Source organism: Balaenoptera physalus (assembly GCF_965194825.1).
Source record: "Balaenoptera physalus genome assembly, chromosome: 12".
In the NCBI taxonomy this organism is placed as follows: domain Eukaryota; kingdom Metazoa; phylum Chordata; class Mammalia; order Artiodactyla; family Balaenopteridae; genus Balaenoptera; species Balaenoptera physalus.
Genome location: NC_138897.1, coordinates 74,956,101 through 74,972,426, shown reverse-complemented (window position 1 = coordinate 74,972,426; position 16,326 = coordinate 74,956,101). Strand labels below are relative to the sequence as shown.

The window sequence follows — 16,326 nt, the reverse complement described above, 5'->3', positions numbered from 1 at the left end:
CCCTGCATTGGCAGGTGGATTCTTAACCACTGCACCACCAGGGAAGCCCAAGATGCACTTTAAATAGAAAGACAAACAGGTTGAAAGTAAAAGGATTGGAAAATATATACCACGCAAACACCAAGCATAAGAAAGCTGGTGTGGCTATTTTAATATCAAACAAAATAGAATTCAAGACAAGAAGTATTCCCAGAGAGAAAGATATTCATTTCATAAAGATAAAAGGACCAAGAAGACATTAAAATCTTGAATGTGTATGCACCTAATAACAAAGCTTCAAAATACATGAAGCAAAAACTGACCAAACTAGAGCGAGAAACAGACAAATCTACAGTCATAGTTGGAGAGATGGAGAAAGAGAGAAATACAAAGAGTCAGAGAGATGGAGACACAGAGGGAAGATAGAGAAAGAGAAACAGGTACAGAGACACAGAGCCAGAGCGAGGGAGATGGAGGCAGCCTGATCCTAAGAGGCTGATGGGACCCTGAGACAGGGGGTGAGAAAGGAGATGGAGCTTGCTCTGGACCAGACAGGGAGGGTCAGGGGCTCTGGCCGTAGGAGATGGAGCCGTGGCAGGGGTCTGGGCCTGTGGGATCCTGGAGGGGGTGCTGCACGGTGGGCAGCATCACTTACCTGCCGCCCCATGGAGCCCTGGGGGCCGGGCTCCCCACGCAGTCCCTGTAGGAGGGAGGAGAAGAATGGAGTGTGCTGTCAGAGGGTCTGACCCAGGGTGCCCAGGACTCCCCAGAATCCTCCACCCAGGGCCACCTCAATACTCACTCTCTCGCCCTTCTCTCCTGGGTGGCCGGAGATTCCTTTGGGTCCAGTGGGGCCTGGGGGTCCCTGAGCAACAAGACAGGGCCTCAGCCTTGTGCTGGGGCAGGGTAGAGTGGGCAGGGACTTAGGGGTCAGAGGGGTAGGGAAGGGCACCCCAGCTTGGCCTGGGCCTCTGGGCCCTTCACCACACACCCAATGCCTGGCACACAACAGGAAGTTCATACAGCTCAGTGTTCAGAGCCATGGCCCTGGAGTCAGACAGTCCCTGCATTGATCTGGAAGCTGCCATGTGCTGGCCACAGCCCTAGGGCAAGAATCTCCACCTTTCTTGGCCTTAGGTGATAACAATACTTGCTTCTTGTTACATGGACTGAATAAGAAGATTTATGGAAAGTATTTTGCACATTAAGTGCTCCATAAATGCTTGAATGAATGAATGAAAGGATGGATGAATGGATGATGGATGGATGGGTGGTTGAGTGGGTGGGTGGGTGGATAGGTGAGTGGATGGATGGGTTGGGTGTGGGGGGGGGGGTGGATGGACGGACAGAAGAGTGGGAGTATATGGAGAAATACTCACTATATGTCCAGGATTCCCAGGGATGCCCATGGGACCAGGAGGTCCAGGAGGACCTGGAATAAGACATGATGTCCTCAGGTCCGAAACAGTGCTATGCCAGGAAGTCCACCATCAGCTCGCTCCTGATAGCCAGCCCTAGTGTCTCTGCCATCCCTCAACCCTGCCCCTTACCCTAGACCTGGACTCAACTTACCCATGGGTCCTGGGGGGCCTGGGGGCCCAGCCGGTCCCTGGGGCCAGTGGCTGCTGGTCTCAGTGAAGGTGTTGGACAGAAATGGGTCCCCTGGGGGAGGAAAGATGAGTGAGCAGGGCTGGGCTGGGCGGGGCAGAGTGGGGCAGTCAGTTTTAACCTGTCACTTCTGCCAAGCCAGCTTTGACTGCCCTGTGGGACAGCCTGCAGCATGGCTGGGGCCACCAGGCACCCACTCCAAGGGTGGGGAGTCAGGAGACTGTTGGCCATGCAGGACCAGGAAGCAGGGAGACACTGCCAGAGTCTAGCCAGTGACATACAGCAAGTGTCTACCCTGCTGAGCCTGTACTGTCACATGCCTAATGGGAATAATAATAAAAGTTACCATTTTTGACACTTACTTTGTGCCAAGCTTCTGTGCATGGGTGTCATACAGATAAGGAAACTGAGGCTCTGAGACGGAGAATGTTTTGTTGTTGTTGGTTTTTTTTTGGCAACGCCCCACCACACGTGGGATCTTGGTTCCCTGAGCAGGGTTCGAACCCGTGCCCCCTGCATTGGAAGGGCAGAGTCTTAACCACTGAACCGCCAGGGAAGTCCCTTGGAGAGGGAGAATGAATGAATGGTGCCTGGTCACGCACCAAAGGTATGATGCAGATGGGGTTGAACCTGGCACTCCAAGCGCTGACCCCTGGCAGCGCGCGTGCAAGTCAGGCTTCGGAGAAGGTGAAGGATGCGTGTCAGGGCCCAGCTGGGTGGAGGAGGCAGGGCCTCTCTGAGCACAGAGGCAGGGCTGTGGCCTTGGGAGTTCAGGGCTCACGTCCTGCTGCTAGGCCTTAAGCTTCCCAGTGCTCTGAGGGCTGGATCCCGGCCAACTCCAAGGCTTGGTGGGAGGGCCTGATGCTGGTGGTTCCCAGCCTCCCTCCCTCTGGAGGCCTCGTGGATCTGAAGCCGGCCCCCCTGTGCCCTGGCTGTGTGATCTCCCCTCTCTGGCCCTCAGTTTTCCTCATCAGTGACAACAGCGCCCATTGGAGGATCAGGTGATTTATGGCCCAAGGGCAAGCCTGGTATACAGAAGGTGCCTGGCAGATGGTCATGCCAGCCTCACCCCACCACCACCTGGACCTGCTGTGACCCCAAGGGACTCACCATGCTGGGAGATCCGGGTGTAGTGTGGTCCAAGCGGGGCTGGGGGGCCAGGAGGCCCTGGGGGGCCTGGAGGTCCCCTCTCTCCAGGGGTGCCCACAGCTCCAGCCTGGCCAGGGCTCCCTGGGGGGCCCTGCGGACCTACAATGGAACCAGGGGGTTTGGTGGGTATGCAAGAGGCAGGGAGGCCCAGGGTGGCTGCAAGGGGGAGGGATGAGGCAGCCAGGGGCAGCGGGTACGAGACGGCTCCAGAGGCCACAGGCCAGACTCCCTGGCCGCCTATGAGGGTGATGAACACAGCCCTCCCCTGGGGCTTCAGGACAGTGGACACTTGGTACACAACAGGTGCCTAGCAGACGCTGATTTCCAGAATGTTCTCTCCTCTCTCTTCTAGGCTTTTGCACGAGCTGCTCCCTCTATCAATCCTCCCTTGGTGCTGCCTGGTGTGCACTTCAGGTCATTCTGAGGCCTCACCTAAGGTGTAGCTCCCACTGGGAAGCCCTCCCCGTCCTCCACTCCATCCAGGCTGGGTCTGGGCTTCCTTCCTTAGGGCTCCCTTAGCTGCAACGTCCCCCATAAGAACCCTGGTCACATGGGGTGGGCACTGCTATTTCTCCCCTGCCTAGGCCTACCCCCCACTAGCCTCCATGGTCTGGGAGCTCCAGGAGGGCAGGGTCTGGTAAGGAAGGCCCCAGCCTGGGCTCACCTGAGCGGGGCTGGCCAGGGGAGCTGGAAGGGCCGGTGTTGTGGGCACTCACCTGGCGGGCCTCTCATCCCCATTGGGCCCCGGCTGCCAGGGTCTCCCTTGGGGCCAGAGGGCCCAGGAAGCCCCCGGGCACCAACTCGATCTGGGGGAGAAAGTTCATCAGCTCCGCAGCTCCGGCCTTGCGCTTGGCCTGCCCCCGGCCCTGCCCGCCCCGCCAGCACCTACCATCTCGGGGGAGCAGAGGGGCCCTCACGTTTTCTCTGGTTCCTGGTAGCCCTGGGGTGGAGGGGTAGGCAGGGGTCAGTGGTGTCTAGAGTTCCTACCCCTGCTCCACCAGCTGCTGGGCCTCCCAGGACTCCAGTGCTCAGGGGCCCCTGGAGACCATCCCCTCAGGCCCAAGGGAAAACTAGGAAGACTGAGGCCCACAAGGGGGTCAAGCTGGGAGTCAGCAGCAGGGAGGGGGCTGGAACCAACTCATCGCCACATGGGAGCGTGTTCCCCACTGACCCACTCACCTTGGAGGCCTCCATCCCCGGGGCTGCCCTGGGCAGCTGGGGAACCCCAGAGCGGGGCGGGGTCCTCGGGGGCAGCTGGGGTCGGGGGCACTGCCTGCTCGGTGACAGTCAGCACCGCCACCTATGGAGGAAGAGGACAATAGGGATGGGGTGGGTACCAGGGTCTTGCCAGGGTCAGGCCAGCTTGGGGCCCTGGTGTTGGGGGCAGGAGGCCACGTGGCTGGCGGAACCCAGCCTGGAGTGGATACCCGGACTCACAGGGGCCCAGAACTTCATCAGAAGTGACTATGGTTTTCAAAATGCACAGTTCATCACATTCATTGTAGAAAAGTCATCACACACCATCACAGTCACCCACTTTGAGTTCTGAGACTGTCCTCGTGTTTGCTGGGCCGTGCGGTTTTTTCCTATGCTTACCTGAATGTTAATAAGTATATTTATATACATTTATATGCATACATAATATGAAACTTCTCTTGGTCTGTTAAAGCACCACAGGCTGCAAGGATTTTTACTAAATTTGAAGGGAAATTTGGGAGGGTCTGGCATGAAACAGAGGTGCTGAGGTGTGTACAAAACCACTTTTGGACCCAGTGGAGGGGAGAGCCTGAAGGGTCAGCGGTGTCCCGTGAGCCACTTACTGAGGATTAAGAGAGGCCAGAATGCCCGCAGACCAGCAAGTGGGGGCCGTGTAGACCTGCCCAGAGAGAAGCTGACCCGGAACTGAGACCCAGCCCCCAGATCTGAGCTGAGCTGCCCCTCATGCCGGCTTCCCCTGGGAGGGAGCTTGGGGAGCAGCGTGGGGTTCCTGGGGTGCTCACACCTCTTAACGGGGGTTTTAACCCAGGCTGTTTAGAAGCTTGGTTTTTCCACTTGATAGATAGATCAGGGGCATCTTTTCGTGTTGGAAAATGGAGGCATTGTTAATGGCTGTCCAGTATCCCACTGAGCCACACTTGCTCATTACACAACCACCCCTTCTGTTGTTTGGTTTTCAAATTTCCCTCTTAATTAACACTTGGATGAACGTCTTCGCAACTAATCTTCCTAAGATACATTCCCAGAGGAGGGAATGGATATGCAGATTAATGTAAATGCCTCTATGTGTGTTTAAAAAATCTGGAAGAAAAGATGCTTAAATGTTGGCAATCGCTCTCTCTGGAGGCACAGGCGATGGAGGCCAATGGTTTTCTGGTAGGTTTTTCATGGTGCTGAGTTTTTCATGTTTCTAAATTTAGAATGTCTTACTTTTTAATGGTTAAAAACTTTTTATCTTGAGATAATTTGAGACATGCAATAGATGTTTTTGCTTTCTGAAACTGGGAAGATAGCATTATGGGTGGGTGGGATAAAGGATGAAGGTGACGGGGCAATGAGGGGACCCAGCCACGAGCTCTGGGGGGGTGTCTAGGAGTCTCTGGGTGGGATGGGGATAGGAGAACCTCATGGATCTCCTGGAAGGAGAGCAGGCCAGGCTGTCTGACTGTGAGCAGGCTTCCCGGGGTGGGCACTGGAAGGGAGGCTGAGAAAGCTGGATGGGAGGGTGGTGCCTGCCTGCCCCGGAAGCTGTTCACCCACCTTGGCCTCTAGAACCTTCAGCCTCTCCGTCAGCTCCGACACTTTGCTGCAGTTGAGACAACCTGCAGGGAGGAAGCAGGCTGGGCCAGGGCTCCCAGGTTCCCCTTGGAGCCCCTCAGCCCCTGGGGGCAGGATGGAGGGAGGGGACAGATACCTGATGACCCCAACCCATGAGACAGCCCATCACAGGGAAGGGGCTAAAGAGTCACAGCCTGTCCAGGGTGAGCCATGCCCTGTGGGTGTCCTTTGGCTCCAGAGACTCCAAGGGGACTGTTTCTCTCAGAGCAGGACCAGGGATCTGACTCCTCATCCAAAACGACTGCATCCCACATGGGCGGGGCTGGCCTCGGCTTGAAGCTTTGGGGACCGACACATTACAGTCCAGACTGGGATGGCCTTAGGTGCCACTCTCTGACCCTTCTTCCAGAACCACCATCCAGCTCCCTGGCCTCCTCACTGATACCCCAACGTTATTCATAACAGTGCCGGGCAGCCGCCGAGCACGATACAAGCTCGCCTCTCCGGTCCTCACCATGATCCTGTGTGTTAGGACAAGTGTCACCCCGTTCACACCTGGGAAGGCTGAGCTCAGAGCAAGGGTGGAGTGAGTGTGTAACAGGCAAAAGCCCTGGGTCGAGGCCCAGCGCTGTCCCTTCTTGGCTGCGGGGCCCCAGGCAGGGTATGTCCCCTCTCTGACCCTCAGCCTCCTCCTCTTTAAAGTGGCGACAATGATGCCTTCCTGGGGTGAGGTTTAAACAAGTTGATTATGGAAAGCTCCTGGCACAGTGCCCTGCATCCTACAGACACTCAGAAAAGTGTCGTTTCAATAAAAAAAGGAAACTGGGGGCTTGGACCCGTGTCTGCAAGACTCTGGGGGTCCTGGGTCTCAGGTGCCTGGGCCCAGGTCAGACTCTCCTTGGGGGGCCCTTCCTCCACCTTCCAGTTTTCTTTCTAGCCTGCGGTGGACAAGCGCAGGGTGCTATCCCTGACCCTCCACTGCTGGGCCCAGCTGGCTTTTAGGACAGTCACCACCAGCCCCTCCAGCCTCCCTTAGCCCAGGGGGACCCCAAGCAGCTGCCCCAGGACCCACCTGACAGGGCTGTGGGCCGAAGTGCCATCCGCCACATGGCGTTGCCCGACCACCCGGGCTCCACGAAGCCAGAGGAGCCTACAACTGACGGACAGTGAGGGTGAGAGCCCTGTTGACTGTGACATTTTGTTCTGTCCCCCTCCCCCCCACCTGCCACTGCAGCCACAGAGGGATCCCTACTCCCCTTAGTGCAAAGGGAGACAGGCCCAGAGAGGTGGGGCAGTTTACCTGGGTCACACAGCATGAACTGGGCTGAGCTGGGACAAGGCTATCAACCTGACGGGGCTGGGGAGAGGGGCTGGCAATGGGTGGGGCCACGGGTGAGGCTGGGGGCTTCTCCAACAACCCCAGCAAGCTGCATGGGTTAAGAGCTTAGAGTCAACAGATGCAAGGTCAGGTCCCAGCCCTGCTACTTGCTGACCTGTGTGACTTGTCCTCCCTGGACCTGCTGATTTTCCCATCTGTAAAATGGGATCATAAGGTCTCTACACCTCCTGGGCTGGTGTGAGGCCTGAGGATGGCCATGCATGCAAAGGGCTCACTGAGCACACACAGGGCCTGGTATGCAGTAGGTGCTCAATAAACACAGCAACGTCACCATCCACCCTCTCCCTGCCCCACTTGGTAAGAAGACACCGAAGTGGATCCAGCTCTGGTTTTAAATGAAAACCAGAGGGAGGCTGGCTGCCTGGGAGGGCACGGGGGCCTGTTCCAGGAGGCCACCCCTGCCGCCACCCCTGTGAGGAGCAGGCCATCCTGGCTGGTCTGGCTTTGGGGACCTGGTCCTCTCCATAGCTGGAGGGTTGGGCTGGCCAAGCCAGGGGCGGGGGGCACAGCTGGAGGGGCTCTGAAGCGAGCAGTGGCAACTGCACCCCCCCACAGCCCGGGCCTGCCTTTTAAGGCCGCAAAGTGTCGCCTGGGGGGAGACAAGACCCAAATAAGGCATGGGCCTGGCAGCTCAGAGCCAGGCTGTGGGTTGGTGCAGGGAGTGAGAGGCGCCGGGAATTCAAACCAGACGGGTCCCTCTGGCCAACCCCCAGCAGGGTTGCTGCCAGACCCTCTCCGGGTCCCACCACGGGGCCTTCGCCCAGGCTGGGCCCGCATCCCCAGCATGCCCTCCCTGGGGGCCTGCGACTTGTACTCTCACAGGGGGTAAATCTCACCTGGGATAGAGGAAGGGGGTTGGCAGCCCACGACTGGGGCAGGGGTTGGGGGCTCTGTGGGCAGAACAACAGCAGTGGGGGGTGGTAATGCCACCATGAGCCATGCCCGGTGCTAAGCCCAGCTCGATCCTACAAGGTAGGTAATAATAATAACAGCCAATGCTTGTGCAGCACTTATGCTGGGCCCGGCACATTCTAAGCACTTCTCATAAACAGTCTTAACTCACTGTCCTCACGAAGCCCTGTGAGTGGGTGCTAGTAACCCCTCTGCTTTACAGATGGGGAAACTGGGGCACAGAGTAGCTTGGTATTACCACTCTTCTGCCCCCCCACCCCGTGCTCAGATAAATGGATGAGTGAATATGAATATTTCCCTTTGGGGGGAAACAACGCAGAGAGGGAAAGAGACTGGTCACCCAGCTGAAGGCTGGAGCCTGGACTGGAACCCAGGTTAGTCTAACTCCAGGGCCCGTCGTCCTCTCTCCTGGGCCACCTGGCACTGCAAGTCCCCCAGGTTCCCCTGGGCAGAGGCAGGGAGGCGCGGTGCCCGTCAAGAATGCTGGTTCCTGAGAAGAACGGCCTCGGTAAGCCCTCCTCATCCCCTTTGCTCCCAGGTGAAGATGTAAAAGGCCACTGGATGACTGCTTCCAGGAAGTCGACCAAAAGATGAGGCCGTCCCTCCAACCCCATGGAACTTTGGGTTTTCTCTGGGATGAAGTTGGGCAGAGCGTCCGCCCTGCCCATCCTCCCCACCACCCTGCTATCGTCTTCCATTTTTTCCATGGCACTTTCCACCCTCTAACATGTTATCTGCTTGCCAGTTCCCCGGTCTGATCTTCCGCCCTCCTTGGCTGGAACGTGAACTCCACCAGGCAGGGACCTCGTCCGTCTTGTGAGTGGCTGGGGAAAGTGCCTGGCGCGCAGTAGGGCCTCAGGGCTTCACTAAACCTCTTGTTGAGGAATGCATGAATCACTGGCTGAAAATGAATTTAAAGCAAGCAAACAAAATAAAAGGCAAAATAATGTGGACGGCAGACATGACTGTTTTGAAAATGAACATAAGGGTTCGAATGTCACGCCAGGGTGTCCCCGAGTTTTTAATCTGTGAACATATGGTTGGAAATTCTTTTTCAACCCACTTGCTTTGGGACATTTCACTGGGAGCCAGAGAGAACTAGAAAAACTAATGAAAGCATGGTCTGACCAGCAGTGCAGACATAACTGGCTCAAAGAAACTGTGAGTTAAAATTAAAAAAAAAAAAAAAAGAAAGAAAGTTTAAATAACAAAAACTGTCAAAAAGACCAGAAAATATTGGCTCTGGATTCAAGATTCACAAAAAATGGCCCCCCAAGCTCCCCCCAAATTCTAATAAACGGACAGAAATGCTTTAAGGGATGAACCGTGGTGTAAATGGTCCTGTACCACACAAGAATCCAGGACGGAAAAAGCCTAGGGCTGGGGACGGTCTCCTGTAGGATAAAAATGTCACATCCCGGGGCTTCCCTGGTGGCGCAGTGGTTGAGAGTCTGCCTGCCAATGCAGGGGACACGGGTTCGAGCCCTGGTCTGGGAAGATCCCACATGCCGCGGAGCAACTAGCCCCGTGAGCCACAATTACTGAGCCCGCGCGTCTGGAGCCTGTGCTCCGCAACAAGAGAGGCCGCCATAGTGAGAGGCCCGCGCACCGCGATGAAGAGTGGCCCCCGCTTGCCGCAACTGGAGAAAGCCCTCGCACAGAAACGAAGACCCAACACAGCCATAAATAAATAAATAAATAAATAAAATTAAAAAAAAAAAGTCACATCCCTCCCACTGGTGTTGAGCCAGGGCCCCTGGAGCGGGCCCCAGTGGGCTGAGAGCCCCCCTCACCCCAGCCTGGTGGTCCACCCTGAAGGGTCCCTCCCCAGCCCCAACCTCGCCCTCCAAGGAGCTCCCGGCTAGTTCCAGGACCACAAACCCGGGCTCCACTCCGGGACCCTGACTGTGGGCCACTTCCCACCATCTGGGAGGTCCCGGCCAGCCCTATACACACACACACACACACACACACACACACACACGCGCACGCGCGCTGCCTCCTCATCCCCACAGCCACTGCTCCCATGTCACCTCCTCCAGAAAGCCTTCCTGGACAGACCAGGGAACCCACCAAAGTCCCCCACCAACAAGCTCTCATCACTCCATCTTGACCTCCACAAGGCCAGTGCCATCTGCAGTTTCTAGCCCTGTGCCCCCCTAAGCAGCCGCCCTTCCCTCTGCCCAGTGTCTCATGTTCCTTCTCAACAGATCCTCATGAGAACACTGAGGCCCAGAGAGGAGAGGCTGCCCGTCCACACAGCAGGACCAGGGCAGGAGAAGAGGGGAGCAGAGCATGGTGTTTAAATCCCACCCTCAGCCGGGAACGGGGGTATGAGACGTTGGCAGTGTCCCTGGGCTCCAGTTCTGACTTTCTCTCCGAGGGGCTTATTCCTTCATAACCCTCCCCCCAGGTCTGCTGGGTCCAGTGACCACAGACCACATGAGCGTAGACTCCCCTGCCCCAGCCCAGCTCCCCTCCCAGGAATTTACTTTGCAAATGTAAATATTTGCTACTGTTGGCCTGAGCCAGGGTTTGGGGTCAGGGCTGGAGCTGGGAGCTCCAAGAACTCTCCAGCAGCCCTCTGGGAAGCCCTGGTCTGTGTCTGTCCTGGTCCCTCTTCGGGTAAAATGAGGTTTCCACTCATTTCCCGTGCACCCACTTAACGCCAGACCCGTTCCAGGAACCAGAGAGACAGGATTAGTGATGAAAGGGTGGGGATCCTCGGAGCCAGGCGGGAGCGCCAAGAAGGTTACAGGCAGAGAGGACAGCCACTGCCCAGGCTCTGGGGTGGGAGAGAAGGCCATAGTGGGCCCCAGGCAAAACGGAGGGAGGGCGAGGCTGGAGCACCTCGCTGGGGCAGCTGGGAGGGCAGAGGGGGAGCCTCCCGGCTGGGGGTGGAGGATACACTGGTGGGAGTCGGAGGTGGGGGCCACTGAGCCTCCCAGACAGGAGTGGAGTAGACGGGTGGCAGATATGGGCAAATTCCAACAGCATTTAACCTGCAGAATTCTGAATCTGCAGAGTAAGGCACAGGCTTGGCACTGCACCTGGCATCTGGTTAGAGCACAAGAGCCGTGTTTGGGAAGGGTCCAGCCCTGGACGGTGGAGAGGCCGAGGGGCCCAGGAAGTACTGGGCTGGAATCTCCGTCTGCTTTTAAGCTTTTTTACTGTGTGACCCTGGGCAAACTTCTTCCCTTGCTGTTCCCCACCGCAGAAGACAAGGGCTGTGGGGGTCCACGGATGGGGAAGGGACAGGTGTGACGGACAGACGGGGACAGTGAGGGGGAAAGTGGAGGCTGCCCGGCTCTGGGGGAGCCCATGGGGAGGGGAAGGTGAGGGAGCCCCCTCTCCTCTATCTTTCTATCTGGGAGGAGCTGGGGCAGAGGCTGGCTTCCGTCAGTCCCAGCTGTCTGAACACGTGCCCCACGAAGTCCTTGGCCAGCACTGCTGCAGAGGAAAGACCTCGGCTCTGGTCAGACTGAAGGGCTTTGAATCCAGCTGTGATCCAGAGCAAGGCACTCCTCTCTCCCAGCCTCAGTTTCCACAATTGGACCTTCTGTACCGTGACATGATGGCACGATGCAGGTGAGTACAAATCATGGTGCCCAGCACAGAGGACAGTGGCAGCTTTCCTCCCCCTTTATGACAGTGGCAGTCATAAAGTCTACATCATTATGACTGCAGGAGGGTCTGAGGCAGGGCGACATTGCAGATCTCAGGTCAGAGCCCTTGGGAGAATCCCAGCCATGATGCTTACTTGCTGTGTGACCTTGTGTGAGACCTGTACCCTCTCTGAGCCTCACTTTCATCATCTGGACAATAGGGTTGTTGGGTGAGAGATCAGTCTGCGGGGAGCCCCCAGAGGCAGGGTGATCACTACAGCCTTACCCTCAGCAGAGCCCAACAGCCCAGGCCACTCAGGGGATCAGGACCAGCCCACGTGATGCACTCTGGCCTTGGCCATTCCTTGCCCGTTGTTTCTGGTGGTAGCAGGCAGCCAGGTGAGAGCCTGGGCCAGTCTCCTCCCTGCCATCCAGCCCCAAGGCCTGGAGGCACTGACAGATGGACGCTTGGTCAGGCTGGTCCCAGTCCCAGCTCTCACATACTGAGTATGGGTATGATCCTGCCCATTTCACAGGTGAGGACACTGAGGCCCAGGGCAGGAGAGCCCCAGGTGTTGCAAGAGCACAAGGCAGCTTGGTGCCCTTTAGAGAAGGTGCCCCTCCCTCTGAGTGGGCACGAGACAAGTGCCGTGTGAACTGCAGCCTCCCCCACCCCCGGCCCGATACCCCTGCACAACGACTCGCACGGGGGTGCACGGGGAGTACCCGGCCCAAGGCCACACAGCTGGCGTGTGACAGAGCTGGCCCATCCCCAGGCTGGAACCCCAAGGCCCTGCCGAGGGAGACGTCAGGGTTGGCCCGGCCCCAGTCCTTGTCTCGCACCCCCACCTCAACCCCGCGGCAGAGCCCCAGCCCTTGGCTTGGTCGTGGATGCACAGCCTCCAGCTGCTGCACTCAAGGGCATGGGCGCTGCCGCCACCTGCTCCACGATGTCCCCACAGACCTGGGAAGGTTTGCCCTTGGGAGGGGAGCCAGGGACAGAGTGGCCTATGTATGGGCAAGCGCTCTGCACCCAGGGGGCCCCCACACCCTGGGGATTCGCCCCCTCCTTACCACCAGCTCCTCTGTGGCCTCCTTGGCAACAGTCCCTCCTGGCTGGCTCCCCTCCTGCCCCTGGGGCCCTTCTGCCTCCCCCTCTTCCTCCCAGCATGTAGGGGAGGGCGCTGTTCCTGGCCCCCTCCCTTCCCTTCCTGTCTGCTCCTCCCAGCCTCCCACATCTGCCTTGGTGAGAGTCTCAGCCAGTTTCCTTCCCTGCCATCCAGCCCCAAGGCCTGGAGGCACTGACACATGGATGCTTGGTCAGGCTGGTCCCAGTCCCAGCTCTCACATACTGAGTGACCGCAGGTCAACCCCCTCACCTCTCTGAGCCTCAGTTTCTCCATCTGTAAAAAGGGCTGCCTCTCTGTACCGGACCCCTGCTGGACGTCGGGCAGCTCCCCCCTCCCTCTGGCCACCCTGCTCCTCCCCCGCTGTGTTGGGGGCTCTCCCACCCCACATGAAAACCACCAGGCTCCCTCCCTGCCCCACTCCATGGGGAGTCTGCCCCCACCCCGTATGACTTCACCTCTTTGGGCCTCCGTTGCCCCATCTGTGAACTGGGGCTGCTGTGGGGTCCCAGGGAGGTGAAGTGTGTAAATCTCTCAAGAAACACCTATGAATGGCGCTATAAGCATCACCTTCCCTTGATTTGGAGGCTGTGTTTCACACGTCGGTGTTTCTGGAATCAGAATGCATCTTTCGACCGATAGTCACATTAAAGTGCTACTTGGGGGCCCCGAATGCCTCTTTCTATTGAGGGGCCTACGGGCCTGGTTCTCAGGCTGGCTCTAGGCCAGTCCATCCTCTTTCTGGACATTCTTCAGAGCACACTGGGTTCAGCCAGGCAGTGAGGGTGGATGCAGCCAGCTGTGTGGTCAGGGGAGGGGCGGGCTGCCTCCTCTGCGCCCCTGCTGGGTGCTTGGCCCCAAACCACCGAGCTGCACGCAGAGAAGGTGGGGGGTGAGAGGGGGGCCTCTGCCTGGGACACACTCCGCACACAGGGTGCCCAGCTGAGTCCTCCCATCCCTGAGGGCCTGGGGGAAGCCAGGCAGACCTGGGTTCGAATCCTGCCACTTAGGAGCTGTGTGCCCATCACACGCCCCTGTGTGCCCATCACACAGCCTTGGTTTCCTCACCTGCAGACTGGGTGTAGCCATCCCAACCTTGCTGACCCACTGCACTAAGTGGTGCTTTGCTTCCCTGCACCGTTACCACCTCCCATGGAAATGTCCCCAAGTTTGGAGGAAAGGCTTGGGATGTGTGACCTAAGACGTGAGCTACCCAGCATGTATGAAATTCCTCCAGGGGTCCTGACAGTGTCGCAAGAGGCAGGTGGTCAACACCCGTGGGACAGCAGACACCCACTGCGGCCCAGCTGCGTCTGGCCAGCAGCTCTGTGCAGCAGCCCCAGTAAGTGTGGCGCTGCGCCCTTGAGCACCTACTGACTCAGCGATGGTTTACAGCTCCCTCCCACACACCTGAGGGGAGGCACCTGGTCTGCGCCTGGGGCAGTCCTACCTTCCTCACAGCTCGACCCCGAGCGCCCAGGGCAGCACCTCCACTCGCGGGCTGTCACCATCTTGTACATCACCTTGTATGTGGGTCTCACCACGGTTCTGTAGCTGAAAGAGCGCCCAGGTGGCCCAGTTCAGATGGGCCTTCCGCCACCCCTCCCACCATCCATGGGGACAAACCCAGAGCCTCCAGGGTCCTCTGCCACCGCCAGGTCCCTCTGGAGCCTCTTTCCTCATGCATTCTGGAACTCAGCCCTTCCATTCCCTCCCCAGCCCCCAGCCGGGGGGGATCTAGAAACCAACTGGACAGGAAGCCCCTGCGAGCTGTGCTAGACTGTCCCCAGTGTTGAACACTCACCTAGCGAAGGCGTGCAGGTGAATGCTGGAATCCCTCCCCCAAGGAAGGCCCAAGAGTCAAGGGGAGGCGCTGGGAATGGACAATGGTCCCTTTGTCCGCCCACCCTTGGGGTCCCAGGCATCTCCTGCACTGGGTCCCAGCCCCAGCACCAGCCCTTCGACCAGGCCGTGCCCACAGCGGGAACACCAGCAGCTCCTGCTCCACGCGGTCTCGCTCACCTGTTCCCAGGGCAGCTCATGGGCCAGGGGCAATTCTGCAGCACGCGCTGCAGGTAGGTGCCATTCTGCACGTGGCATGAGATGGTGCGGGTCACCACGTATGAGCACCAGTTCCTGAAACAGACCAGCAGAGAGGAAGCTCAGGTGCCACGCGCAGCCCATGTTCTCTCTGGGAGCCCCGAGTCTCCAGGCAGGGAGACCCCTAAACTCTCTGAGTTCTTCGGGCCCTGGTGGGAGTCTCTGGGCTGAAGTGGCTGAGCAGTGAATTCCAGAACCCTGGAGGGGACAGCTGTGCTGGGGGCTCTCGGAGGTCTTGGGGAACGAGCTGCAGGGGGCCAGACGGGAGCAGGGCATCTTCACTGGGGCTCTTCCTCCTCAGCATCTCCTTTCCAACCCTGACCCGTCCAGGCCACCACTGCCTCCCACCTCCCACCTGGACAAGGGCAGCGAGTGAGTGTCTTTCCCCTCACTCTCTCCCCAGAGGGAGGGTCAGACAATGGAAACCTGGCGGTGTCCCTTGCCTAGCCCTACCCTCAGCCCTCCAAGTCTCCTGCTCCCACTCCTGCTGTGGATCCCTCACCTCCAGGCCTTTGCTCATGCTGGACCTGATGCCTGGAGCACCCTTCCCCCAATTCTCTTCCTGACACCTCCTACCTTCGAAGCCCCACTGTGCTGTCACCTCTTCCCTTGTCCTCTTCCACCTCCACCCCCATCTGAGTAGAAGCGATGGTTCCCTGCCTGGGATCCTAAGCGCTCTGTATCCCTGTCATGCTGAATTAAGCTGGTGATTCGATTCATGTCTGCCCTCTCCCTCCCTGAGGCATGTGAGAAAGAGGCTCTGTCTCACTTATCCTCAGGTCCCCTCTGTGTGACAGCTGGGATGCACAATCAATATCCCAAGCATGGAGGACTGACTTTTTCAAATGCCAACGAATAATCATCTTGCACTGCACATACTGAGCACCTACTGTATGCTAAAGGTATTTACATCATCTTCCCACAGTAAACCAGGAACCACCCCCCCATTTAACAGAGGGGTAAACTGAGGCTCAGGGAGGGGAAGACAATTGTTCATGTTAAAGAGCTGGTGTATGGCAGATCTGGATTTGAACCCAGGAATGTGGACGGCTCAGCCTGGCCCCCACCTCCATCCCAGAGGCCCCGTCAGCTCCCGTCTCCTCCCCACCTCCTGAGCCACGGTCTGTGGCTCTGTGAAGGCCTCAGCCTGGGAACCTGCTGACCCTGGGCTCCAGGCCACAAAGGAAAGTCTGGTGGGGTGGGGGCTCAAGCTGAGAAGGGTCACCTGAAACGGTCACTCCTTTCCCAGCACCAGCAAAAAAACGCAGGCCCGTGACCCCGTGCAGGGCTGAGGGCCGGTGAGCACCTGGAATGTCCCAGCCATCACGGAGGTGCCTGCCACCTCGGAAACCCAGCCCTGCAGCTGCAGCCCCACCCCCACCCAGCCCACCTGAAGGAGAAAGTCTTTGGCGGGGACCAGTTGACAAACTCGCTATGGGACTCTGCGGAAGTCCCTTCACCGTTCTGTGTCATGCTGAAATCAGTCCAGGAGGAGGAAACACCCTGGCCGACCGCACAGAGGTGGGAAAGCCAGAGAAGGGTGGCTCTGATCAGCCCAGTGATGGGGCAGGAGCTCAAAAGAGCCCTCGGCCAGGGAACCCACAGCAGAGGTGCCAGGCGCTTGTTACAGCACTGTCCGGAATGGCGCAAAACTGGAACAGCCTAAGTGGGA

At 58.2% G+C, this 16,326-nt stretch overlaps 1 protein-coding gene across 10 annotated transcripts in view; it reads right to left on the bottom strand.

Annotated features, from left to right (window-relative positions):
* LOC309639271 (kremen protein 1) overlaps positions 1–16,326 on the bottom strand; it is a 145,760-nt gene that overhangs the window by 17,542 nt on the left and 111,892 nt on the right. For 7 of the 10 annotated variants that reach the window (XR_014251568.1, XM_082416287.1, XM_082416289.1 and 4 more), the window contains 12 exons: positions 14,577–14,690; positions 14,005–14,108; positions 6,584–6,667; positions 5,494–5,555; positions 3,916–4,036; positions 3,626–3,676; positions 3,453–3,542; positions 2,698–2,835; positions 1,552–1,641; positions 1,359–1,411; positions 782–844; positions 635–679 (listed from right to left, as the gene is read on the bottom strand). Coding sequence is in view for 8 of the 10 variants with exons in the window: in XM_082416287.1 (XP_082272413.1) it covers positions 635–679; positions 782–844; positions 1,359–1,411; positions 1,552–1,641; positions 2,698–2,835; positions 3,453–3,542; positions 3,626–3,676; positions 3,916–4,036; positions 5,494–5,555; positions 6,584–6,667; positions 14,005–14,108; positions 14,577–14,690 (1,015 nt within the window). In the remaining 2 variants the exon portion in view is untranslated. Of the gene's footprint in view, positions 1–634; positions 680–781; positions 845–1,358; positions 1,412–1,551; positions 1,642–2,697; positions 2,836–3,452; positions 3,543–3,625; positions 3,677–3,915; positions 4,037–5,493; positions 5,556–6,583; positions 6,668–14,004; positions 14,109–14,576; positions 14,691–16,326 lie in introns of those variants that run through there. The other 3 variants (XM_082416286.1, XM_082416285.1, XR_014251569.1) reach the window with 2 other exon arrangements.